The following is a 27,486-nucleotide window of genomic DNA, read 5'->3' as shown; positions in this document are numbered from 1 at the left end:
GATTTTATCCCTGAGTACTTTCCATAAGACGGTATAACGTAACAAACTTTATAAAATTGGCAAATTGCAAAATTTAATGAAAAAGTTTTTAGACTAAAAAATTTTAAAATATTCGTTGAGCAGCAAAACTAAAATATGTCATCAATAGGGGATCAATATACAAATCGAACTGTGTATAGATTTTATCCCCGACTTCTTTCCATTAGCCGGTGTACTGTAACAAACTTAGAAAAATTCGCAAATTTGATAAAAAAGTTGTTATAGTACAAAATTTTAAAATATTCGTTGAGCAGCAAAACTACAACATGTGATCGATAGGGAATCAATAGAAAAATCGAACCATGTGTAGATTTTATCCCTGAGTACTTTCCATTAGCCGGTGTACCGTAACAAACTTTGAAAAATTTGCAAACTAAATGAAAAAGTTTTTATACTAAGAAATTTTAAAATATTTGTTGAGCAGCAAAACTACAACATGTGATCGATAGAGGATCAATAGACAAATCGAACCATGTATAGATTTTTTTCCTGAGTACTTGCCATAAGACGGTATAACGTAACACACTTTGACAAAATTGCAAAATATAAGGAAAAAGTTTTTATACTCAAAAATTTTTAAATATTCGTTGAGCAGCAAAACTAAAATATGTCATCGATAGTGGATCAATAGACAAATCGAATCGTATATAGATTTTTTTCCTGAGCACTTGTTATTAGCCGGTATACCGTAACAAACTTTGACAAATTTGCAAAATTTAATGAAAAAGTTTTTATACTAAAAAATTTTAAAATATTCGTTGAGCAGCAAAACTAAAATATGTCATTAATAGGGGATCAATATACAAATCGAACTGTATATAGATTTTTTTCCTGAGTACTTACCATAAGACGGTATAACGTAAAAAAATTTGAAAAATTCGCAAATTTAATGAAAAAGTTTTTATACTCAAAAATTTTAAAATATTCGTTGAGCAGCAAAAGTACAATATGTGATCGATAGGAAATCAATAGACAAATCGAACCGTATATAGATTTTATCCCCGAGTACTTTCCATTAGCCGGTGTACCGTAACAAACTTTGAAAAATTTGCAAACTTAATGAAAAACTTTTTATACTAAAAAATTTTAAAATATTTGTTGAGCCACAAAACTAAAATATGTCATCGATAAGGGATCAATAGACAAATCGAACTGTATATAGATTTTTTTCCTGAGTACTTGCCATAAGACGGTATAATGGAAAAAAATTTGAAAAATTCACAAATTTAATGAAAAAGTTGTTGTAGTACAAAATTTTAAAATATTCGTTGAGCAGCAAAACTATAATATGTAATCGAAAGGGTATTAATAAACAAATCGAACCGTATATAAATTTTGTTCCTATATACGAATCAATTTGTCTATTGATCCCCTGTCGATGACATATTTTGGTTGTGCTGCTCAACAAATATTTAAAAATTTTTGAGTATAAAAACTTTTTCATTAAATTTTGCAAATTTGTCAAAGTTTGTTACGGTATACCGGCTAATAGCAAGTACTCAGGAAAAAAATCTATATATGGTTCGATTTGTCTATTGATCCCCTATCGATGACATATTTTGGTTTTGCTGCTCAACGAATATATAAAAATTTTTGAGTATAAAAACTTTTTCATTAAATTTGCCAATTTGCCAAAGTTTGTTACGTTATACCGTCTTATGGCAAGTACTCAGGAAAAAATCTATATATGGTTCGATTTGCCTATTGATCCCTATCGATGCCATATTTTGGTTTTGCTGCTCAACGAATATTTAAAAATTTTTTAGTATAAAAACTTTTTCATTAAATTTGTCAATTTGCCAATTTTCCAAAGTTTGTTACGGTATACCGGCTAATAGCAAGTACTCAGGAAAAAAATCTATATATGGTTTGATTTGTCTATTGATCCCTATCGATGACATATTTTGTTTTGCTGCTCAACGAATATTTAAAAATTTTTTAGTATAAAAACTTTTTCATTAAATTTGTCAATTTGCCAAAGTTTGTTACGTTATACCGTCTTATGGCAAGTACTCAGGAAAAAATCTATATATGGTTTGATTTGTCTATTGATCCCTATCGATGCCATATTTTGGTTTTGCTGCTCAACGAATATTTAAACATTTTTTAGTATAACAACTTTTTCATTAAATTTGGCAATTTGCCAATTTTCCAAAGTTTGTTACGTTATACCATCTTATGGCAAGTACTCATGAAAAAAATCTATATACGGTTCGATTTGTCTGTTGATCCCCTATCGATGATATATTTTAGTTTTGCTACTCAACGAATATTTAAAAATTTTTGAGTATAAAAACTTTTTCATTAAATTTTGCAAATTTGTCAAAGTTTGTTACGTTATACGGCTAATAGCAAGTACTCAGGAAAATAACCTATATACGGTTCGATTTGTCTATTGATCCCCTATCGATGACATATTTTAGTTTTGCTGCTCAACGAATGTTTTAAAATTTTTGAGTATAAAAACTTTTTCATTAAATTTTGCAAATTTGTCAAAGTTTGTTACGTTATACCGTCTTATGGCAAGTACTCAGGAAAAAAATCTATATATACGGTTCGATTTGTCTATGTGCATATGTGGCCAATTAAAAAATGTATATACGGTCAATCAAATTTTTATATATATATGCCCTATAACTATTATGACATTTTTGGTTTTGCTGCTCAACAAATATTTAAAATTTTTTGAGTATAAAACTTTTTCATTAAATTTTGCAAATTTGTCAAAGTTTGTTACGGTATACCGGCTAATAGCAAGTACTCAGGAAAATAATCTATATACGGTTCGATTTGTCTATTGATCCCCTATCGATGACATATTTTGGTTTTGCTGCTCAACAAATATTTAAAAATTTTTGAGTATAAAAACTTTTTCATTAAATTTTGCAAATTTGTCAAAGTTTGTTACGGTATACCGGCTAATAGCAAGTACACAGGAAAATAATCTATATACGGTTCGATTTGTCTATTGATCCCCTATCGATGACGTATTTTGGTTTTGCTGCTCAACGAATATTTTAAAATTTTTGAGTATAAAAACTTTTTCATTAAATTTTGCAAATTAGTCAAAGTTTGTTACGGTATACCGGCTAATAGCAAGTACTCAGGAAAATAATCTATATACGGTTCGATTTGTCTATTGATCCCCTTTCGATGACATATTTTAGTTTTACTACTCAACAAATATTTAAAAATTTTTGAGTATAAAAACTTTTTCATTAAATTTTGCAAATTTGTCAAAGTTTGTTACGTTATACCGGCTAATAGCAAGTACTCAGGAAAATAATCTATATACGGTTCGATTTGTCTATTGATCCCCTATCGATGACATATTTTAGTTTTGCTACTCAACGAATATTTAAAAATTTTTGAGTATAAAAACTTTTTCATTAAATTTTGCAAATTTGTCAAAGTTTGTTACGTTATACCGGCTAATAGCAAGTACTCAGGAAAAAAGTCTTTATACGGTTCGATTTGTCTATTAATACCCTATCGATCACATATTATAGTTTTCCTGCTCAACGAACATTTTTAATTTTTTAAGCATAAACACCTTTGTTAAATTTGTCAAATCTTCAAGGTTTGTTACATCACAGCATTTCATAGAAAGTACTTTGAAGAACACTTAATACTTAGATTGATTCGTTTTTCGATTCGCTATTAATAACACATTTCAGATTTAGTGCTCAAAGTGGATTTTAATTTTTTTTTCCGGTTTAAGATTACTTCGTGCCCCTTCGCATAAGCGAAGGATGGAAGATTTACTTGGCTGATCCCAGGGATATAAAGCCACCAATAATTTCAGAAAACAGTTCTCATAGTTTCCTGTCTATCCGACCGAGGAATTCAACTAAAGTAATATAATCCTCTATACCTCTTTCGCCAAAAAATTGGGTGATGCTATTGTATCGTTCAAGCAGAGGAAAGTCCGCCCTCTGGATGTTGTAGAGAGTACAGTTGAATAAGATATGTGAATCGTCATCTGCAGAGAATGTGGACTAAAGGAGTGACCCGAAATTATCCTGTTCAATTGTTTGATTTGTATCGGGTTGAGTTTCAGGGATTTATCCGAGAACCAAGGTTTGGTGTTCATGCCAGGGAAGATTCTGTAGTATTGTCGGCCTTTCAACCGACTCAAATCAGTATACTCCCTCTCCCATTCTTTCCAAATTCTACTTTCAATTTCTCTAATTGCTTCTTCCCGAGTCCATTTCACCTGTAGAATTTGTCCCTCATTAACTGCCTTCTTCGCCGCTTCATCTACAAGTTCATTGCCGGGTATTCCCAGATGAGAAGGGATGTAGTGTATCTCAATGTTCGTCAGGGATTTTGCATCTATAATCGCCTTTCTAATCCTTTCACAGATTTGATTTTTCTTGAGGCTGTTAAAGGCCAATATGCCGCTTCTGCTGTCCGTAAAAATCACCAATTTGTCTATCCTCTGAGTATTCGCAAATTCCACAGCCTTCTCAATCATGAGGAGTTCCATCGACATGGAGGATAAATTCTGAGTTAACCTAAATAGTCTTGTAGTCCCCGATCTTGGTTGATAGAAAGCGCCACCAGAATGGTCACCCTTGACAGAGCCATCAGTGAATATGATATCCATTCCCTTACTCTTCAGATTGTGGAATTTCTCCTTAAAAATCTGTCCGACCATTTCAGTATTCATCTCCCGTTTGCCAGCGTTATGGAAATCCCCCACTAATTTCAGTTTTGAAGATTCCATTTGCATTCCCCGTAGGGGTTCCAGGTTGGAAAGAACATCCTTGTACTTACAATACGTTTTATGGTAACTGGTGTCGAATGTCTTCTCCAGGAGAACAATTCTGCTGTTACAAGTTCCAATTGGATGACCTTCACCAATTCCTACAGTTGCCAATTGCAGTCTATATTTGGTAGGCAGTTCACCGGCCAGATGGTATATAACATGAACGGGGGTTGATCTGATCAGTCCAAGGGCTCTTCTCAAATGAGCGTTGTTTGTGCTCTGGAGTTTGGCCAATGCTGTCTTACTTATGTTGGCAAATGATGAAGCAGCGTATTCAATTTTAGAGCGTATGAAAGCCTTGTAGAATATGAGGGCCCTTTTGGGATCTATTCCATAAGTGCAACCACTTATAGCGTTCAGGAAGAAACTCGTTCTGTTAACCTTCTCCACTATCTTATCAACATGGGGCATTATCGAGTTGTTGGAAGATATTACTCTTCCTAAGTAGCAAATCTGCCTGACCTCTTGTATTTGTGTGCCCTCTACGATGATATTCACCTGTGCGCCGCGTTTTCCAAAAGTGGTCACGTTAGTCTTCTCAAGGTTGATTTTCAAGTTCAGCGTGCGGCATTGCGTTACAAAGTCAGCAATCTTCGTCTGCAACCTTAATTTGGCGTCATCCCACGTGTTATCAAAAACCAGTAGGAAAAAGTCATCGGCGAACTGGAAAATGTAGCAATTTTCATCCTCAAGTTTGTGTAAATCTGCCGTGTAGAGGTTGAATAGTAGTGGGCTGAGACCACTACCCTGAGCCAAACCTTCAGCAATTTTCCTTTCCGCATGACCAAGAATTAGAGTTCTATCATTCAGGTATGATACTATCCAGGCAATCAGCTTTTCATTGAAACCCATATTTCGGAGCTTTCTCTCGAGTTTATTAGTGTTCACAAAATCATAAGCCTTACTAATATCCAAGCATGCTGCCACCAGTTTATGTTTTTCACCTCTGTGATATTGTACGACATTAATTAGTTCATTAATGCACATCGTAGTACTGAAATTTTTACGGAAAGCATAGGAGCGATCTGGTATCAATCTTTCCCGGTCAATGTGTTTCTCCATCTCGATCTTAATTAGTCCTTCTACACATTTCAAAAAAACCGGAAGTAGACAAATTGGTCTAAAATTAGATATGTCCATGGTTTCCTTTTTCTTTGGTATTGGTTGCACTCTGATTTTCCTCCAAGAAGGAGGGATATTACCAGAGTTCCAAATCCTGTTCAAAACATCGAAAAGTTTACGTTTGTTCTCTGACGATCGTATTTAAAGTTATCAGTATTCATGATGAAATTATCAGCATCTGTTGTATTCTGTGAGGTTGTGGGGAAATCTGCAACAGGATTTGATCTGTTGTCTACCGCAATGCAATTTAGAAATCTTTCGTTATCCTCTTCTACCCATGAGTTGTTCACCTTCTTGTGCTGTTTATAATTCCTAAGATTGTTAATCTGTTTCCAGGTGTCATTAATAGATATCGGGTTGGATAGCTCTTCTTGTAATCTAATAAAATTCTGTTTCTTCCTCAGTTTAATGTGATCATGTAGTACTTTGTCGGCTTCCACTGCTGCTGAGAGATTTGCAAAAGTTTTGAATTTGTAATATTTAAGTCTTACTGCGTTTCGTAGTCTAAAAAGTTTCGTGGACTCCTCATCCCACCAGTTTTTGGCCTTAAAGCTACGACCCGGTTTCAGATAAATAGTGCTCTTATCTATGGCGGTATGAAAATCATTCTGTATCTCCTCAATATCATCACCTATTACCATAGAGTCGATATTGTATTTCAGTTTGCTCTGAATTAACTTCCGTTTGGAGTTGTATACCTTGTTGTTCGAGTCCCATTCCATGATAATGATTTTATGGTTGCTCCCTGTTATCTTGAAGTCGAGTGTCCTCCAAGTGATGTTGTGGTAGTTGTTCTTGACCAGAGAGATGTCAATCGCTGATTCAGAAACTGGACCCATGTAAGTTTTCGCGCCGTCGTTCAGAATGTTGTAACCAAAATCAATAGATAGATTCTCGATACATATACCCTTGTCATTCGATTGTGGATTTCCCCACAATGGTGATTTCGCGTTCATATCTCCACAAATAAAAGTCGGCAAGTTGTTATTTATAAAAAAGTTCATAATTCTTTCCAGACTGTCCTCAAAGGTATTCATATCCATGTCTGGAGGACGGTACAAGACCACGATGTTAAAATTTTTTACAAGGTTCAATGTAGAGATCGAAATGCAGTCACAATTTGTCGAGATTTTGTTTATGCTAAATTTGATATCTCTCCTTAGATAAATACCTACTCCTCCGTATCCATCTTCTCTATACTTGCCGATAAAGTTAAAATTTAATAAACTTGTCAAACTGTTGTCCTTTAACCAAATCTCAGAAAGAATCGCACAGTCGATTTTCTTGTTTTCCGAAAAGATCTCTAAAACCTCCTTGTTCCCCCTTTTGGCTAAACTTTGAATGTTATATTGTAGGAATAACATTTTGACTGCTTAGATTTTACCATTTCGGTTTTGCACCCCTGGAGGGTGCAATTATATCATTTCTGTCCTTATTCAGTAATACTCTGTCTATCGCTCTTGCTATCTCTCCGATAAATTCTCTGTCGGTTTTCTTAAGGGATTCATCCCCCCATCTGCTAAAGAAGGAATTTGCCGAGGCTCTCAGCTGTGTTGCCATTCTCTCAATCTAGGATACCGAGTAGGGATTAGTAATATCATTACCATTATTATATTCAAGTTCTTGTTCCCGTGTCATTTCGCGCCAGGTTTCCATATCCCGTCTGGCATTTGCCTGTTCTCTCTGTCTATTTCCATTATTCTTAAGTACCTTCGCAAATGAATTCGACTTGTGCAGGAATTTGGCCGCCTCTGTCATGTTGTTAACAATTCTGTCCTTTTTGTTGTTAATACGTGGGAATACATTTTCCATGCCCTCCTCACCTAGTAATTCGAATCGATTACCTCCTACTAATCCAGCGTATTTAATTCTTGCATCCTTAATGCTCAAGTTCTCTAAGACCATTATTCTTTTCAAATTCAGGGCCTTTTCTCTGGCAGGACAGCTTCTGTTAGTGGGTGCATGGTTGTCCCCACAGTTGGAACATTGTATGTTACTCGGGTCGCAGTTATCACCAACATTATGTCTCTTAAAACAGTTATTACATGTTTTATCTTTTTGCTTGCAATTGTCTGCTATGTGATTGAACCTGTAGCAATTGTAACATTGCCCGAAGGGGATAAAAGGTTTAGTAACCAGTTTAGTATATGCAAAATCCATTTCCCTGGGAATTTGTAGACCTTTAAAAACAACTTTCACTTTCATGGTGGGTTCCCTTTCATTACCATTTTTCTTTGTCATCCTAATCAACTTAACAATAGGTACTGGGGAGTTAAGCAGGCCAAAAAGTTCATACATCGATATTTCCTCAGGTATATTAAAGATAATACCAGTTTTCGTCAGAAGGTGGGTAAAAATTTGAGCAACATAACCGGAATTCTCCAAACGTTTGTCCATCACAAAAACGTTAGCTGCACGTCTTGTCTTAAAAACTATTTTGCATCGGCAGTATCCAATCTTTATGATGTAGTCAATTTCACCCACGTTGAGGTCAATGAGTTTTTTCGTTAGTCTGAATTGATTTATAGGTGTTCTCGGTTCCGATTTGATCGTATCAACATACACCACAAAGGGCCCTTTGTGGTCATCTTCGTACAAAACCGGCATTTCCATAGATACATGGATTGTTGGGTCATTTCGATCTTCTGTTGTATCCATTGATGTTGAATTCTCGTGGTCTGATGTTATCCCAGCAGCCATGTTTTCACCTGCAAACTTTTCAAAATCATTATTACGTGCCGTCAAAGGTAATTTAAATGTTGTTTCATTTCCATCTGATAAGCGAGTTAATTTAGGGGGCGGTTCTATTCCGCCTTGACCCAGACGGGCCATGGACCCGTCTGGATTTTCCTCCATCACGCAAACACCAAAGTAATTATCCGAGGTATGCGAACAATAGCAGATACACCCACGTGGAGTAAATCAAAAGAAAGTCAAAAAAAAAAAGTATAGAAAAATATTATAAAGCTAAATTCCTTTTTCCCTTTAAACGACCAGAAAATTCCGCAAAATTCACAACCGACGCGTTAGGCGTTTTTTGCTTAATTCGGGATTTTAATTTTTATTTGGATATTTAAATATTTCACAAATATATCAATGAGTTTGTTATGGTTTGTTATCTTTTTGTTTACGTTTTTTATGTATTTTCGTCTTTGTTTATATTTTTTTATTTACTTATCCACGTGTATACACAAAAAGTACCTTTCCATGCAACTCTGAAAAAAAGTTTGATAAAGTTGAAAAAAGTTTGTTAAAAAGTTTGTTTTCTTCATAGAGATATTCTTCTTCTTTTTAAAATGAGCAATATCATTTGGTTTGCTCTTAACAGTTGCTGATCAGCACTTGTCGAAGCAAGGTCTGTGCGCGGCGCTTTTAAAATGCACACAGAAATACAAGAACAAAGTTTTGAGAAAGCCGAATTAATGTAGGAGAACATGAGAGAACAGTAGATAGTTTTTTTTTATATATAGACTTTGATATACGCTGGCTGTCAAAATCCATAATAAATATTTGACAGTTAGCATATACTTTATAGTTTGTAGTCATTTTATTAGTATACTTTTAATTTGAATGGAATTCTGTTCTCTGCTGCTTTACCAACACAAATAAAACTATGATAGTCTATGGTAGTATGTGTGTGAGCAACACTGTCTTAAATACAAGTTTTCAAGTTTTTTTCTCAAAATAAATTATTTTTGACCCTGAAAGGGTTAATGTCAATTAAATGAAAATATTATCAGGACATTGACTGAATTCGGCTTATATGTCAGGAAATAATATAGTAGTAGATATTACATTTGTTAGGGGTTTGCGTTGATGATTAAACTTTTTAATATTTTTATTATTTAACTCATTCATCTGAAAAAATAACATGCGGCAAACAGGAACTTATCTTCATGTTTAACATCAGAGATTTCTCTGTGTAACTCAATCAAAAAACTTCAAAATAAAGAGAATGACGTACGTATGTGTGAATGAGGAAAAACAAGAGAACTCTTAATGTAGCTCTTCGCGTATATCTGATGTAAACTGCCGAAAATCATAGTATTCAGAACAATACTTGCGCCGACGTCTTGTTTAAACGTTCCACAGTGGTATAGGAAAAAAAAGAGGGAAATAATTCGGTAACTTCTAAACGGTTAATCCGATTTTAATGAAATTTGGTATGCACAAAAAGGAGGTGTTGTCGTTATTGACTTCCAAACAGGTAAAAACACCAAAAACAGGCTTCTGCCGCCTGTGTAAAGAAGAAAACACCAGCGTTATCAGAAAAAATGTGAAGGATCGTCTTAAATTTTGCAAGAAGCATAAAAATTGGAGTGTTGATGACTGGAAAAGGGTTATATGGTCCGAAGAAACGAAGACTAATCGTTTTCAGTCTGATGGCAATGAATATTACTGGCACCGCCCTTATGAAAGCTGAAAAAAGCACCAACTAAAATAAACCGTAAAACATGGTGGTTGTAGCCTGATGGTGTGGGCCTGTTTCACTTGGTATAATCTCGATTCGTTAGTAAAATTAGATGCTATAATGAAAAAGGAGGATTATTTGAGCATTCCAATATTCCAGATTTTGTGGAAGACTGTGCATATGCACGGGAATCAATCCAATTTAAAATTTATGTTATATGTTTTAATCTTTACATTAATATTTAATTATCATAAATTTAATTTTGTTTTCCTTTAATTTGGTTTTATTGATTATTTTAAATTGAAAACTTAATTATTTTTCCTTTATTTTATGGAATTTATTGTATTTTTAAGTCTTATTGGCTAAAATGTATCTAGTTTTGATCGCCACTGTACATACTTTTTAATAAAAACATTAAAAAAGGACCTATTTATCCTTTGATCACCAAATATTGACGTCAGGACAAAAATTTTCAGAATTATTGAAGTTGAAAATTTTCATTTTCAACTTCAATTTTGGGGTGACCCTTTAAAACTTCAAAAATTACGCTTTTTCACATTTTTTGCTCTTATAAACTATGTTGAGGAAGCGATCGGGGAAAACTAAAATTATATTCGTACTCTATAGTCTACAACAAAACGGAATTGGTAAATGAAAACCCCTGAATTTTTGTGTATCACTGTGAAATTATTTACATAAAACCAAAATTAAAATTTTTTAGGTATTTTTCTTTTTTGTTTAGCTGTGTTTTGTTCTATCCAGCTTTTTGCGAATCGGAATCTGGCAGCCCTAATCCCTACTGAATAGTAGTACAGCCATAGTACTTCCAGCTTTTTCCACGGTACCAGAAGTATTATTTGCAGTTATATGCCGTGTCCTCTGACCCAAATAAGGGAGTTATCATCTTAACAGGTTGACTGACATTATTGATTCGAATACACCCCTTAATATCCGATTTTAAAAATGCCTATTTATTGCTCTTTTTATACTCTACACCACCTTAGTGGCGATGCTATATTGGATTTTTCCCGAGTAAGACTTCTGTTTTATATTTTCCTTAAATACTCTGATGAATTTTGAAATGATCGGACTTAAATAAATAATTTAATGTCCACAATTTGCTTTAGAAGACTAGTGCCGCAATGAAATTCAACAGAAATACATTTTTAACCTAAATTAGTCCTTAAAATTTTATGAATATTGATCATATAAAGTCATGGGGAAAGCTCCCATATAAAGCATTGTTAAAATATATCGGAGGCGAGATATAAATCAACTTATAATTCGGAATTTTAAAATCTAGACATTCCCTGGGATATAATTTTTTAAAATCCCGCATTAAAATACCTTCAAACCCCGGGAATTCCCGTTTTGCATCCCTAATCCGGTTCTACACATTTAATTTCATATTTCTGGATTCAATATTATAGAAAATTCAAAAAGTACCTTTTGAAGAACGAAAGAGTATGCAAAAATACCGTTTTATATGTTCTCACTTACTTCAGGCCCTACAGGCTTATTTTATGTGTTCTAAAATTACTTTTTGAAGTAAGAAAAAGTACTAAATTGTCCCGTGAAAATAAGCATGTAAAACGTATGTTGATAAAAAATTCCCTTTTATGGGATACTGTCCGTTGCAAAAGTTGAGAAAGTCAATAATGTTCGTGCATGGATAAAAAGGTCCTTTTTAAGGTTTTTATGATTTTTTGTTATTTATTACAAATAAACCATATGGGAGACGATTTCAATGACTTAACACAAATTTGTATACAACTCCAAAATTATTACAAATGTAGTAATTTTTCGGAATATTTTTAAGTTTTTTCAATTTTTTTACAAAGAATTTAATTAAAATCGTTACATTTTTTCTGTTTTTCGTTATAATTCGTTATGTTTTGTATATTATTTTAATATTTAATTTTTAATATTTATTTTGTCCTAGGGTTTTTGCTAGCTATATTTATCTAACTTACATAATATGTACATCAGAATACGCGTAATTTCTTTAGCTTTACAATTATGTAACACTTAATGGTTTCTTCTATTACATTATGCAACAAAATTTGGATCTTCGAATCTTTCCCAAACAAGAAGACAAAAAATTGACCCAATTCCCCAAAAGGGTTTAAAAAGTTAGCTCGTGTTGTGAATGTATATTAATTTTAAACTTAGCTTTTTTCAGTAAAATTTTCTCAGATGTAATATGTATAAGATGTATAAACATTTTGATCATGACCCTCTCTGCTTTTTATGAAATTCGGAACATACATTATTTTCATACATATAAAAATTTTAGGTTCTCCAAAATTTCCGAATTCGTTATGAGTTTTCCTAAAATGGATTAAATTTGATATTTTATATATTCTAACATATTTATCCAATTTTAATTATTTTAGACTGTAATTAGTGCTTTATTTGAAATATTATGGTTTAAAAATAAAAATAATTATATATATAAAAAATTCTTTGAGTTAAGGATATCTTAAAACCGGTATCTCTCATTTTCATTCCCTTACTAATTTTTTTTTGTAATATCAACAACAACATATAAAAAAATCAGAGTTGGACTATGAAAAAATCTAAGAAAGTTTAATTTTAGTAAACTTATCCATTTTTGCTCCGTACAAATTTACAAATTTTAATTTTTATTTTTTACTAAATCAAAAAAAATTGAGCATTTCTAGTAGAGTATTTATTAACAACAATTAAAATAGTAAGGAAATTAAATTTTCTTGTTGCTACCAAATTCTACTTATTTGTTAGGCTTGCTTTGTAAATACCGGTTTCTAAGTTATTGTTTACATTATTTCGCAATGTTTTGGTAGCGTACACAACCTTTGATAAATTAAAATTTTATCTAGATTGAATTTTGGAAAACGAAAAAAAAACATTTCAGTCGATTTTATTGATTATTGTGCATTAATGTTAACGCATTAATTTAAATTAATCTATGTTAAAATGTAAAAAATCTGAAAATTTTACAAAAAATTAGAAATGTTCGATTACTGTTACACAAAAATTTCTATACTGATCCAGCTCGCCAAATATTTACCCCAGTACAAAAATTTTGAGAAACGCTATCTTGTAATTAGATTATTAAAAAACCGAAAACCGGTTTACCGGTTTTTTAACATTCGACCGGGTTTTATATTTAATATGCACAAGAATTATGTAACAGCAGAATCCAAAGAGTTTGTTGTGGAATTTTATTATCGTTTATTTTAATGCAATGAGTTGGATGAACAATTAGTTGATTCTTAAGTTGATTTACGTTTTGAAATTGGTAATTATACAGGTCAAATTTCCGATTTATACAGCACAATAAGTAGTATACAAAATCCTAGAAAGACCAGAAAACAGCATTCAAAATTATATAATGATTTATAATGATTTTTATATATAATATATATATATATATATATATATATATATAATATATATATATATATATATATATATATATATATATATATATATATATATATATATATATATATATATATATATATATATATATATATATATATATATATATATATATATAATATATATATATATATATATATATAATATATATATATATATATATATATATATATATATTTATCCGGTTGATCCGGTACCGAACAACGAACTTTGTTCGGTTTTCAAAGTTCGGTGAACACGAACTTTTTTCTTAAAAGAAAAACTCATTTATGATTAAAAAGTAACAAACTTATAACATTTAAAACCAAAATATGAACATCCGGAAAATTTATTGAAGAGGGTCTTTAATTAGCAATTGGGTCATTTATCAACTAATTCCGAATTCCAGAGAGTGATAATTTTCTAATAACAAACCATTTTTGTGAAATGCATATATCTTATATATCTTTTATTTTAGGTTTTTAAACTATTGATAAATCTTTGTAAGAGCACGCAGAGAAAAAACATGGTTATGGTTAAAATTATGATTGTAGTCTAAACATATTATCGCCGTTGTAACAATTTTAAAATATCATATTATGGTACCGTCAAAATATTTCATAATGATATTTTTGTATTTATCATAATATTGTTATACATGATCATATTATGATTCAAGGTGATCAAAATTTCGTTTTAAATATGTATCGAAATCAAAATGAATTTTATCAATTTAGTAAAATTACAGTTTCAAAAAAAAAATATATATATATTTTATAATATGTATATATGTATATACTTAACACAATTCGCAAATTTCACTTTGCCCATTTATATAAAATTTTACTTCATACAAATCAAACTGCAACAACAGTTTAGATCCTATTGTTTTTTTAAGAGACTGACAGTCTGACTGACAGACATATCTTGATCGTTTGAGAATAAGAACCTAGAAAATTTCAATGTTACAAATGAGATCAAAAATTTATAGTCGATGTAATTTTCTCGAAAACTATGCAAGATAATTCCTTAAAAATCACCACAAATTAATTTCTACACAATAGCTTGATCTCTGCGAAAAATCGCCAGAGTCGGTCTCCAATTTCAATTTCCTTCCATACAAAAGTACATATTCCCGGAAAATGGGGTTTTGTTAATAACTTATCTCAATAGAATTCATTCAGAGGAACATTTTTTTGAATAGGTCCCATTTAAGGCCCTCTCCCGAAAATCACTTAAACGCACATATGTAATTCATTACTTATTTAAGATATCCATATAAAATTTGGTACTGCTTCCACATATAGAAATATTACAGTGACATTTTTTCCGATCGGTTCATAATTGGTCATAGCTCCCATACAAGGTCCTCTCCCGCGCTTAACTTATTACTAAATTAAGATATACATAAACAATTTGGTCGAAGTATTTCTTTTATGCATAAAAATATTACTGTGAAAGTTTTTTCCGATCGGTCCATTATTGGCCATAGCTCCCAAACAAGGTCCCCTTCCGAAAATCACTTAAACGCGCATAACTCATTACTAAGTTAAGATATCCACACACAATTTGGTATTGCTTATATGCATAAAAATATTACTGTGAAAGATTTTTCCGATCGGTCTGTAATTGGTCATAGCTCCAATACAAGGTCCCCTCCCGAAAATCACTTAAACGCGTATAACTCATTATGCACAAAAATATTACTGAAAAAATTATTTCCGATCGGTCCATAACTGGTCACAGCTCCTATACAAGGTCCCCTCCCGAAAATCACTTAAACTCCATACAAAATTTGTGAAAAATATAGATTTTATGTACAGAAATTTTTAGAAATTTATGACGATCGGTATATAATTATAATTGGCCATATCTCCTATACTAGGTCTAACCCATAAAAACGTGCATTTAACTAGTTGCATTATCAATTAGTGTAGAACAAAATTAAATATGTATATGTATTTAGAAAATCCTCAAATCTTTCACATACATGCATGCATTCATGCAAATTACTAAATATCGCTAAGCGCTATAAAAATATAAAGATAACGGCGTTTGTAATGTTCATATAGCACTCTAATGTTCAATATAGCACTATAACTTGTTTAGAAATTGAAATTTTTCGAATTATTCGAAAACAGGTTTTTAGAATAGACCGGTTTTTTGAATACTCTACTTGTAATCAATTAAATTAAATATTTTTTTATTCTTGCACTTTTAATTGTGATGAAATAAGAACCTGATAAGTTGCATATAAAGCATTTAAGTATTTTTGGTTTCTTTATATGAAAAATAGCCTTAAGTAAGGCTGTTCATATTTATGAAGAATATTTTTTTTCTAGAATATTTTTAAAATTAGTATATTTACATATATATAAATATACATATATAAATAAAGAAATAGAATCGTACTAAAAATTGTATATTACCGAGATGTCTTACTTTGGGGACCTCTGGCCGTTCCCCCGGATAAACCGTTTAGAAGTTACAAAATTATTTCCCTCTATTTTTATACCCCTATTCACCATCAGTGGTGATAGAGGGTATATATAAGTTTGTCATTCCGTGTGGGACACCAAGAAATATCAGTTCACAAAGTAAAAGTTATGAGTAAAATTTTCAGACTACCTCAAAAAAATTGCGTTTTTGTAATTCTTAAGTGCGTTTCTCAGAAACTACAGCAGATAATTAAACGTAATTTTTTGTTGAAAATAATAATAATTAATTCACAATTTCCCATAGCAATTTTTTTTAAGGATCGGTGCATTATTGGTCATTGCTCCGATATAAGATTTACTTTCGAAAATAACGTAAACGCATATATTTCATTGAATTATAAATTTATTAGGATAAAATTCGACTTGCATATAACTTGTATACATTTGAACCATTCTACTATTTTGCGGATCGGTCCATTATTGGTCATAACTTTTATTAAGGTCCACTTCCGAAAATCACTTTAACGCACATATTTCATTGTAAAATAAACCTATATTGATACAATTCAAAACAAATATCGATTTTTTTTCCTGATAGATCCGAAATTAGTCATAGCTCCCACAAAAACAAGAAAGTACCGATATAGATTTTAGATTCTCGCTTAATTCCGACTCTACATACTTGATTCCATGTTCCTAGGTTCAGTATTATAGAAAACTCAATAAGTACGCTTTCATAATTTCACGTTTCTAGGTTCAATATTATAGAAAATTCTAAAAGTACCTTTTGTAGAACGAAACAGAACCTATACGTGTTTTTCATACCTAATTTCATGTCTCTGGGTTCAAACTTATGGAAAATTTAAAAAGTACCTTTTGAAAAAACGAAGAATGACATATATGATGTTTAAGTAACCTGGAAAAATTATTAGTTTTAGTTTTGCACCGTTTTCAACCTTATTTTTTTTAATATGGGCCGATCATCATAGTATAGTTATTTATGGTGGAAGGAGGGTTAATATTATTTTTTTGGACAATTCTGCATATTATGAAAGTAATCAATAACGAACGTCGTCAATAACAAACTAATTTTTAAAAACAAAGTTGCGTTTTACTCCTGAATAGCCATGATTTTCTAATCAATTAATAAATAGTAGGTTTCCTATATAAAATATTTGGATAAACATCTCTAAAATTGAAAAACGATGCAGAACTAAAATTAATAATATGTTGGCCGATATAATGAGCATATATTTCTTCTGGTTACTTAACATCATATATGTAATTTTAAAAGCAAGGATATTAACCTTTATAGCAAATTAAAAGGTTAATTAAAAAATAACGTATTTTTCTTTAGAAATAACGATTTACTGTAGCTGTGAACTCTGTAAATTAAAAAAATAGGACTCCAGTGTCCTCATACATGAAAGTGTTAAAGCATAATACTGTATATTACGATGCCGGAAATAAATTTATAATAAAAACTTATAAAACTGAAAGAAAACTCGAAGAAATTTTGCACACGAGGGGTACACGCAGCTAGTTTTACAATAGACTAGAAATAATACTAATCTGAATAGTATGCAAGTTGTATGTTCTTCCTTATTTTCGAATTGACGTATTGATATGAAATATGTACTTGTGGACTGCTGGGAACAAAAAAAAGATGCAAAAACAAATTGTCGTTGAAGAATTTTGTGAGCAGGAATCTACTTAGAGCGCGTCGCCATAAGAATTTTAGTTTTCTTATATTTTAGCGTTACATTTTACATAAAATATCAAAAATTATAAAAAAAAAAAAATTAAAAACAGCTTTAATAAAAATTTTATGTTCTGTCTGTTAAAAAATAAAATATAGGTATACTTACTGGTTCCCTACTTGCATCTGTATAACTAAGATGAGCAATGAACATTTTGCCTTCAAAATTGATTTTATGAACTTCATTCCAACGAAAATGCTGTGACCGTTTGCCAGAAATAAAAGTACTAATTCCGGAGTAATTAATTCCAATATATAACTGGGAACCTCGATGATCTTTTACTGGGTGGGGATCTATTCCGTATGTTTCAAGACCTCTAGCAATGCCCATGAATTCATCTATCGCAACACTAGGATCTTGATAAGGTTGTCGTTTTTTGTGTAGTTCCATAATTTTCTCATTTATCGTATTTTATGTAAAGTCAGCTTTTCAAAAAGTATAAATTCTATATACATATTCTTAGAAACTTTTTAGATAACTTAAAAAGAAAAAGATACTTTTTTCCCAAAAGAATGGCAAAAAATCGTCTTTTTTAATTTTTTAAATTAAAATGCCTATAACTTTGGACTCAGTCATGATTTTTACATAATTCTTTCACTGCTTAATATATAAACTTGTTGTTAAGCGAATAAAAAAAAATGGCGAAAATCGGGAATATTTGGACCCGCTATTATCAAAAAACTAAAGTAAGAACGGTAAAAATTTTAAAATTTTAATTTTCAAATGCGAATATCTCCTAAACTATAAGAGATAATTTACTGCTATAAGAGATAATTTACTGCTATAAATAGTGCTCGATGAGGAGATTCTATATACGAAATTTGTTTTAAATCGGAACTCAAATGAAGAAATAGGATCGTTTTAAAAATTTAACATAGCCGAGGTGTCCTAATTTGAGGACCCCCCGCCGGGCCCCTGGTTGGCCTATAAGGTCCAAATTCAAAACCTAAACTCGACAACACCTCCTCTTTGTGCATACCAAATTTCATTAAAATCGGATTAACCGTTTAGAAGTTACCGAATTATTTCCCTCTTTTTTTTCCTATACCACTGTGCGTTCCCATCCATAGATAATACACATAGATTGCCAACTTAATCTTTACCACAATAAAGAGCTTTCTCTCTTCACACTTGTGAATTCAACACAAAACTACAACAAATATTCAATATTTCAAGTCCAAAATTCGCACGATTCGGACACAATTTTTATAACACAAACACACATTTTTTAGTTTTTTGCAAATATTTTAATATAATTTCTTCTTCAAAATCTTTTTAATTTTCACAAACCAAAAAATTTTATTTTTTAATTATTTGACATTTAATTTTTTGCTTCTCTAATATCAAATTGAAGCAAACAAATTTATGAAAATCGTTTTTTCGGAGAGAGTTGGCTGTCTAGTCTACTTGATCGGGGTAACCCCCTTTATTTTATTTAAACAAATAATAATTTTACAGCGTTCTGTATTTCGTCCTTTTCTAATTTTTTGAAGTAAAGGTATACCAATCGAAACTGCTAAGTAAAGATATATGTATCTCTGTTTAAAATTGCATAAAGTCGGCCCAGCCATTATGAAAAACAGGAAACTCCCATTTTTAACGAATTATTTTTTCTAAAATATATCTTTTGACTGATTACAGCAAAATACTTCCCAAGTACTACCTAAACTACACATCACATCAAAAATCACTATGTTCACAACGCAACTTTGCTAATATATATTTATGAGATTTTAGAATGATAAATCAAAAATATGTTCGCATTAAAATATCCAAAAATGAGTTTTTATGCACAAAAAACCAATTTTGCCCGTTTTTCGTCGTTTCCACTCCCCTTTTAGTCCAATTATCGGAAAGATAAATAGCCTATTGACGCTTCCAGACATATATCATTCTATGTTCCAAATTTGAAGAAAATCGGTTCATACGTTTAGGCGTGATTCACGCACAAACAAATAAACAAACTTACAAAGAAATTTATAATATAATATCGTAATATTAGGATTGTTCAAATCCTTTGTACATGAGAAAATATTATTTTTTTATTTTTAAGAAATTTTGTACACAGGGTTAATTCCACAGAAGTTATAGGAGTTTTTATATAGCTAAATTTACAATTTCCGTGCTTTTTATACATTTTAACCCATTTATAGTCTAAACCAACACATTTATAGTCTAATTTAAAAAAACTCAATTGTAAATGAGATTTTCCATTTGAAATTTAGAAAATTCCAATTGAAAATGGGATTTTTCATTTAACATTTAGAAAAGATCAATTAAAAACTAGAATTTTCATTTATAATTTAGAAAATATCAATTGAAATTGAGATATTCCATTTGAAATTCAGAAAAGAACAGTTAAAAATGAGATTTTTTATTTGAAATTCGGAATACAACAATTGAAAATGAGATTTTTCAAAAAAACACTACAACACAAAAAGGAGAGTTAAATAGATAATTAAATAAATAAATTATATATAATAGAGAGAATAGAGTGTTTATAGTAAACCAATTGTCGTTCCCACGACAAACGGTTCTTCGCACCGGAACGACTCGGAGTTCAACGAACAACGACCAAGGATTGTCAACCCAGCCACACCGACTTTACACGTGTCGCTGCTACAACAACAACATACTAAACCAAAAAAAAAAAAAATAAATTCTATAGACCACTCTAATTTATAGAATATTTCTGAAGGTCGCAAAAAAGATCGTAGTATATCATATAGATCATATATATGTTTCTATAGAAAATTTCCTATCCAAGTGTTATAATTTGATAACTGCAGTTATTATCTCTATTCCATTAAAAATATATTTTTTATTTCTTATACCCTTCACCTTCATGAGAAGGGTATATATAAGTTTGTCATTCCGTTTGTAATTTCTATAATATAATTTTCCGACCCTACAAAGTATATATATATTCTGGATCCTTATGATAGCGGATTCGATTAAGCCTTGTCCGTCTGTCTATCTGTTGAAATCAGTTTTTAGAGGACCCCAGATATCGGAGAGATCCGAATCTTCAATAATTTTGTTAGACATGCTTTCGAGAAGATCGTTATTTAAAATCAGCAAAATCGATCGGTAAATAACGGAGATATGAGCAAAAATCCAAAACAACCTCTGAAAATTTTATGCTTTGTTAAAAAAGCAACAACAACAACACTGTATATTAGAAAAAGATGTACACGTGTGTGTAGATGTATTTGATTTTATTCAGCTGTGTATTTTTTTGTATGTTTGGATGCTGTTTTTCTGTGTTTTTATGGTATGTATGTTTAGATGTCGGTTGGTTTAGATGTCTTGTGTATTTTGTTTTTTATTTCGTTTAGCGTTGTTGTTGTTCATTTTGTTTTGCTTTTGGTATAATAATAATATAGTCGGGAAAAAATTTATAAAACTAATATGTTTAAAATACACTATGGTGATGGTTATATAAAATTCGCACAGCCAAATATAGCACTCTTACTTGTTTTTTTAATAACATTTTTTTTTCTTAGAGTAAAAACTAAAACCTTTAAAATTGAGCATTTGTCAACTTTGAGCATCTATTTTTTGAGTTAAAGGATCTTTGCAATATTTTTAGTTATTTTTCTATATTATATGGATTGTTTATTGTTAACTGTAAAAAAAGGCAGTCAATTAGAAAGCGTTTATTTTTTATTTTTGTCGTTCTGAAACTGCCAAATGTCTCACTATGCTTACTAACAAAGCAAGTAAAAAAAATTTCTATATTTTGTAATTTTAACATGAAAAATGAAATAAATTTTATTTTTCTTTTACTTTTACAATTCTTAGTAAATACAAATAATTAAAATACGGTTAACCCAAAAATATTACTTAACAAGACATAAAAAGATACAATTTAAAATAGTTTTGATTCAGTTATATGTTAGTATACGTAGTTAGTATATTAATAGCGACCCAATGTCATTTTGAAAACCTGTTGTATAAACGAGTTCATAATAAGGAGCACAATAGGCGAAAATAAATTATTTTAATTTTAAAAAAGTAAACTTTGCTCTTAGTTAATAACGGCTATACTTTTTCGTAATTTATTTTTCCATGTAGTAATACAAATTTCTTTAAGCTTAGCTTTATTACATATGAAAAATCAATTATTCTAAAATATTCTCGATAGATCAGAAAAAATCGGACACTATACATACCATTATTAAAAATATTCAATGATTGTAACATTTTTAGTATTGTTCGTACATATTCAGTATTTGGCACCTTAAGGCGGGCGTAGGAATATAGAACTGAGACTATTGATTATTTTTGAATTCGTTAATAAAGATACTAGGTTAACATATATCAAAGTCATTGTCAAAGATTTATATTAAATTTTTAATGAGAATACCATGCTTAAAAATTGTTCATAATGAATAGTTATGATGCCATCCATATCAGTGTCATGTTGGCGGAATGCAGATGTCAATGTCTATAAATAAAAGATATTCCAAATATAGAAATAAAATAGCTAATTAATTCGAGTACTTACGTATAGCACAATACAGCATTGAATGAAATCGTCAAATAAAATTGTTCCTCTACCAAAACGATCAAATTTGCGGAGCAACAAATCAATAATATTATCGGAAAGCCGATAACCAAAAGATGTGAGTGCTGTCTTTAATTCAGTTTTATCAATGTTGCCAGAATTGTCACGATCAAATGATCGGAAACAGTTTTGCCAATCCGTAACGTACTTCCAAAGAGCACCAAAATCATGAAACGAAACTGTGCCCCGATTTTCGCGATCGAACATGCCAATCATTAAACGAACTGTCTCAGGATTAAATGGACTCCACGTTCCATTGGATAAAGCGACTTGTAATTCATCGGCAGATATGTAGCCACTGCGATCTTTGTCCACCCTAAAATGTTTTTCTTTATATTACTCGAGCATAATTTCGCAATTCGATATCCAGAAAAAACCCACTTACCGCTGAAACACATCCCATAAAAATTGCTGGTCAGGCATTTGGGCTTGCTGCATATACGCCATTATAATTTATTAATTTGCAAAAATATTAAATGACTAATATAATATTGTTATATTGATAGACCCTTCTTTTTAACAAACAATTTCCCAAAAACAAAAAGACTGAATGGATAATTCACAGTTGAATAGCGATAGTAGTGAAAAATAACACCATATAACGTTACCATATGTTTAAGAGTTCTATAAAGCGACTTTCTCACAATCGACTTTATGTCGGAACATCTAAATAAACAAGTAAGAGTGCTATATTCGACTGTGCCGAATCTTATATACCCTTCAGCATAGTGTATTTTAAACATCTTTTATAAATTTTAAATTTTTTCCCGACTACATTATTATTACATCAAAAGCTAAACAAAAAGAACAATAACAACGCTAAACGAAATAAAACACAAAATACACAATGCATCTAAACCAACAGACATCTAAACATACATAAGAAAAACACAGAAAAACAAAAATAACAACGCAATGACGCCAACAGCATCCAAACCAAGGATGTCCAACCCTATGTCCTTGGTACTCTTTTGTTTTTGTAAATGCGTTTAGCTATAGACAGTGTGTTTTCTATACACCTATATGCGCTTAACACTAGCAATACGTTGTTGTTGTTCTTAACAGTATACAAGCAAGAGTAAAACAACAACACTTTCGTATTCATTGTCAGTCGAAAACTCGAAAATTGTAGAAACAAGTCAAAAATAGTCGATAATTTAAAAAAATGGAAAAAAGTCAAAAACTCTAAAATAGTCAAAAAAAATTAAAAGACGACTATTTATAAGATACTTATGGTCGAAAAGTCTGAAAGTCGACTTTTAATTAAATGAAAAAAGTCGAAAAGTCAAAAAATCGACTTTTCATAAAATACAAAAAGTCGACTTTTAACTAAATGAAAAAGTCAAAAAGTCGACTTTTCGTTTCAACTAAAGAATCCTACTTGATTATTTTCCAAGTTCATATTTGTTAACAAAAATAACTCCCCCTCCAAATTTAACAACTCAACTCAATTTAACAAAACGAAACTTTCGTTAATACTATGTTTCCACTGGCTTGAAATCTACTAGATTTTCTTAAACCTCTTCAAGGTGTTTCCACTGAGCTTACTAGTTTTTGATATTCGAATTTTCGAACAAATCCCTTCATTTTATTTTGATATAACGACAGTAATGTTAAATTCTTTCAAATTTAAACATTAAAAATACAAAAATACAGTTGTTAAAGTATAAATTTGTTTATTAAATGCCACTAATTTTATAATTATAATTTGTTGTGTTTTTATTTCGAAATGAAAAGTCATTTTATCGATGAAAACATTCAACTTGAATGGATAGCCTATAGTTATATTTGCTTATCCTACACACAATGCAGTGTTGTATAAGCAAGTCTTGTTCGAAAAAATACATTTTCGACATATTTTAAATCAAATCTAGTAGATTAAGTAGATTTGGATTTGTCCAAACTGTATGAAAAATCTACATGATTTCAAATAGTTTTGGACAAATCAACTAGATTTGCTCAAAACGCCTCAGCATGGAAACATAGCATAACGTAAAAAATTTTATGAAGAAATGTTTGAAAATTTAAATTTTCTTCATACAAATAAAATGAAGTCAAAAACTCTAAAATAGTCAAAAAAATTAAAAGTCGAAAAGACGACTATTTATAAGATACTTATGGTCGAAAAGTCTGAAAGTCGACTTTTAATTAAATGAAAAAAGTCGAAAGTCAAAAAATCGACTTTTCGTAAAATACAAAAAGTCGAAAAGTCGACTTTTAACTAAATGAAAAAGTCGAAAAGTCGACTTTTCGTTTCAACTATAGAATCCTACTTGATTATTTTCCACGTTCATATTTGTTAATAAAAATAACTCTATTTACACATACACAAAATCTAGTACTTATCAGATTTCAAGCCAAATCTAGTTGATTTTAACTCAATTTCCTATACAAAACAAAATCTACTTTGTAACTAAATTAAGTAAAAATCTTCTCAAAATCTATAGTTTTTAGTGATGCTACAACGCTGTAGAAGCAAAAAGCAGAGTGGGTAAAAATATTGCTCGCGATCGCTATTTTATTTATATCGCTCGTTTTAAAATTCAAAATCGCGAGTTTTATTTTTGAACACGCGAGCACAATTTTAATTAGAGTTTTATATGTTTTGTATTCGCTTCGTAAGCGATATTTACATGTTTTTGTTTTTTCAACTCGCTTACGAGCGAGTGGAAAACGAGTTGAATTCGAGTTAAATTCGAGCCGAAAATCAGCAAAATATGTGTGCAAGAAACAGGTTCTGTTGTGGTAGTAAAAAATAACCAATAATATGGGAAATAATTATGTATGTGTGATTATGTAGCCGTAGGTTTTATGACGGTCTGACAAAGCAAAAGTGGGAAAGTATAAAAAATATATTGTCTACCTTTTTATTTAATTTTTTTATTTATTATTTATTCTCTAAATGCCAAAGAACATTTTCTTTCTTACAAATATATTGAAAAAAACAAGTAAATTTAAAATTTTGTTTTTGTTTTCAATATATTTATAAGAAATGTTTCGATATTGTGAAACAGGCAGTTAGATTATTGATTGTGAATCAAATGGTTTGGAAAATTTTATTATGAAGTTAATAAAACACGTGTTGAATGATGTATGTATGTATGTATGTATGTATGTATGTATGTATGTATGTATGTATGTATGTATGTATGAATGTACGTACGTACGTATGTATGTATGTATGTATGTATGTGTGTACGAAGTGTTTACTACTTTGCAGCAAATAATGTACGTACATATGTATTCTAGTACATAATTTTAATGAGAAACTTATTTATATATAAATTCATTATGACTTATAAATATTAATTTATTCCATTTACAAAATTATAAAACTCGCGATTAACTCGTTTTGACTCGAATCGCGAGCGAGTTCTATTTTACGCTCTTTAAATTTTCAACTCTTATCGCGAGTTTAAAAAATTAAACTCGCGAGTCGAATACATTTATTCGCCGGAAAATGAATTATTTAAATCGCTCGAATTAAACTCGCTCGCGAGCGAATTGAATTCGATCGCTATCTATACCCTGGCAAAAAGAGAAAAACAAAAAGAGGAAACAAAAATTAAAATGTCAAAAAAATTAATAAATTGAAAAACATTAATAAAAACTTCATTTAAAATAAAATGTTATATTTCAATATCTAATTTTTTATTATCAATAAAACATTAATAAATATTCCACTTTTCCTTCTTATTTTTTATATCAAACACAATTTCAAATATTAGAAAAAAATGAAATGCCAAAAATAGTAAGTGTAAACGGTCTAGATTTAAAAAAAGATTTTAAATGAAATCACAAGATTTCGTGTATGTGTAAATGGTGTATTAAACTCCATTTGTAGATTGTAGTTCTACCACAGAAAAAAATAAAATGTCAAAAGAAAGAAAAAACTGAATAGTTTTCTTACAAAATTTTTAAAATTGTTTGCTTTTCTTCTTTCTGAATATGGGCATTAAAAAAATTACTTTTTCAGTTTACTCATTAGGAAACAATTTCAAATGGAAATATGCTAACCCCCTCATTTTATAAAACGAAACTTTTGTTAACGTAAAAAATTGTGTGATAATACTGGGAAATTTTTGAAAATTTTAATTTTTCAATACAATTTTTTTCAATATAAATCTATTTGATTTGGGCAAAACTACTTGAAATCATGTAGATTTCCCATACATTTGTGACACATCCAAATCCAGTTAATCTACTAGATTTGATTTAAAACATTTCGATGTGTCTAGGATAAGCGAAGCTATCCATTCAAATTGAATGTTTTCTTCAAAAAAGTGGCAATTAATTTCGAAGTGAAAATAATAACACATTAGACATGGTCCACACTAGGAAACTTTTGTTGAGAAACTTTTTCTTAATTCTCTTTTGAAGTTTCCTTAATGTCCACACATAGAAACTTTTATTTCAGAAACTACGTATTAATTGCATTGATTTGTTGTTGTACGAATGAGAAGAATAAAAAAACAAAACAAGTTTCCGAGTACGAGAAACTCCGTACCGCGAGAGAGATGAATGATATTCTTTCTCTTTCTCTCTCACGCAAAATCAAAAGTTTCCCAAAAAAAGTTTCCTAGTGTGGACCGGCAGTTATAATTTTAAAACAAGTAGGAAAGTATAGTCTGGCATGGCCGACCATAAACCCTACACCATGAGTATATTTTTAAAATTTTTATATTTCATAAAGAAACTTTTATATTGAATTTTACCTTAATTCCAAAGTATTTATGCAATTTATGGATAAAAAACAAAATTTTCTAAATGAGGCTTTATAAAGAATATAGGTCAAACATGGGCCGAACCTCATTAAATTTGGGAAAAGGATATAATTTTAAATAACAGTTTTGTTGAGTTTCAATGCGATATAAATGGTTACAAGTCAATTTTAGATGTTTAAGACATTTTTTGAAGGGGGGTTTGTATGGGGGCTAGGGTCAAATAAGGGCCGATCATTACGAAAATCT

At 30.5% G+C, this 27,486-nt stretch overlaps 4 protein-coding genes across 5 annotated transcripts; all 4 read right to left on the bottom strand.

Moving 5' to 3' along the window:
• Positions 1–3,907: 3,907 nt before the first annotated feature.
• LOC124419265 lies at positions 3,908–5,872 on the bottom strand. Its single transcript, XM_046947897.1, has one exon. It carries the CDS (start codon positions 5,870–5,872, stop codon positions 3,908–3,910), a length of 1,965 nt encoding a protein of 654 aa, XP_046803853.1.
• Positions 5,873–7,501: 1,629 nt separating this feature from the next.
• On the bottom strand, positions 7,502–8,788 carry LOC124419264. The gene has a single exon (XM_046947895.1). It carries the CDS (start codon positions 8,786–8,788, stop codon positions 7,502–7,504), a length of 1,287 nt encoding a protein of 428 aa, XP_046803851.1.
• Positions 8,789–13,388: 4,600 nt separating this feature from the next.
• Positions 13,389–18,336, bottom strand: LOC111687917 (FERM domain-containing protein 5). The gene is made up of 2 exons (XM_046950285.1): positions 18,055–18,336; positions 13,389–13,683 (listed from the first exon to the last, which is right to left on the bottom strand). The coding sequence occupies exons 1-2, from the start codon at positions 18,334–18,336 to the stop codon at positions 13,495–13,497; spliced, it is 471 nt and encodes a 156-aa protein (XP_046806241.1). The 3' UTR covers positions 13,389–13,494.
• Positions 18,337–21,976: 3,640 nt separating this feature from the next.
• On the bottom strand, positions 21,977–23,064 carry LOC111684928 (programmed cell death protein 6). Of its 2 annotated transcripts, none has more exons than XM_023447159.2 (3): positions 22,902–23,064; positions 22,457–22,832; positions 21,977–22,396 (listed from the first exon to the last, which is right to left on the bottom strand). In XM_023447159.2, exons 1-3 carry the CDS (start codon positions 22,961–22,963, stop codon positions 22,295–22,297), a joined length of 540 nt encoding a protein of 179 aa, XP_023302927.1. In that variant the 5' UTR covers positions 22,964–23,064; the 3' UTR covers positions 21,977–22,294. The 2 variants fall into 2 exon arrangements, with proteins under 2 accessions (XP_023302927.1, XP_046804959.1); XM_046949003.1 differs by having other exon boundaries at positions 22,457–22,845; positions 22,902–23,049.
• Between the last annotated feature and the right edge of the window lie 4,422 nt (positions 23,065–27,486).

The sequence above is a fragment of the Lucilia cuprina genome, chromosome 4, assembly GCF_022045245.1.
Source record: "Lucilia cuprina isolate Lc7/37 chromosome 4, ASM2204524v1, whole genome shotgun sequence".
In the NCBI taxonomy this organism is placed as follows: domain Eukaryota; kingdom Metazoa; phylum Arthropoda; class Insecta; order Diptera; family Calliphoridae; genus Lucilia; species Lucilia cuprina.
The sequence above is the reverse complement of the archived record's forward strand: the minus strand, read 5'-3'. Positions and strand labels throughout refer to the sequence as shown.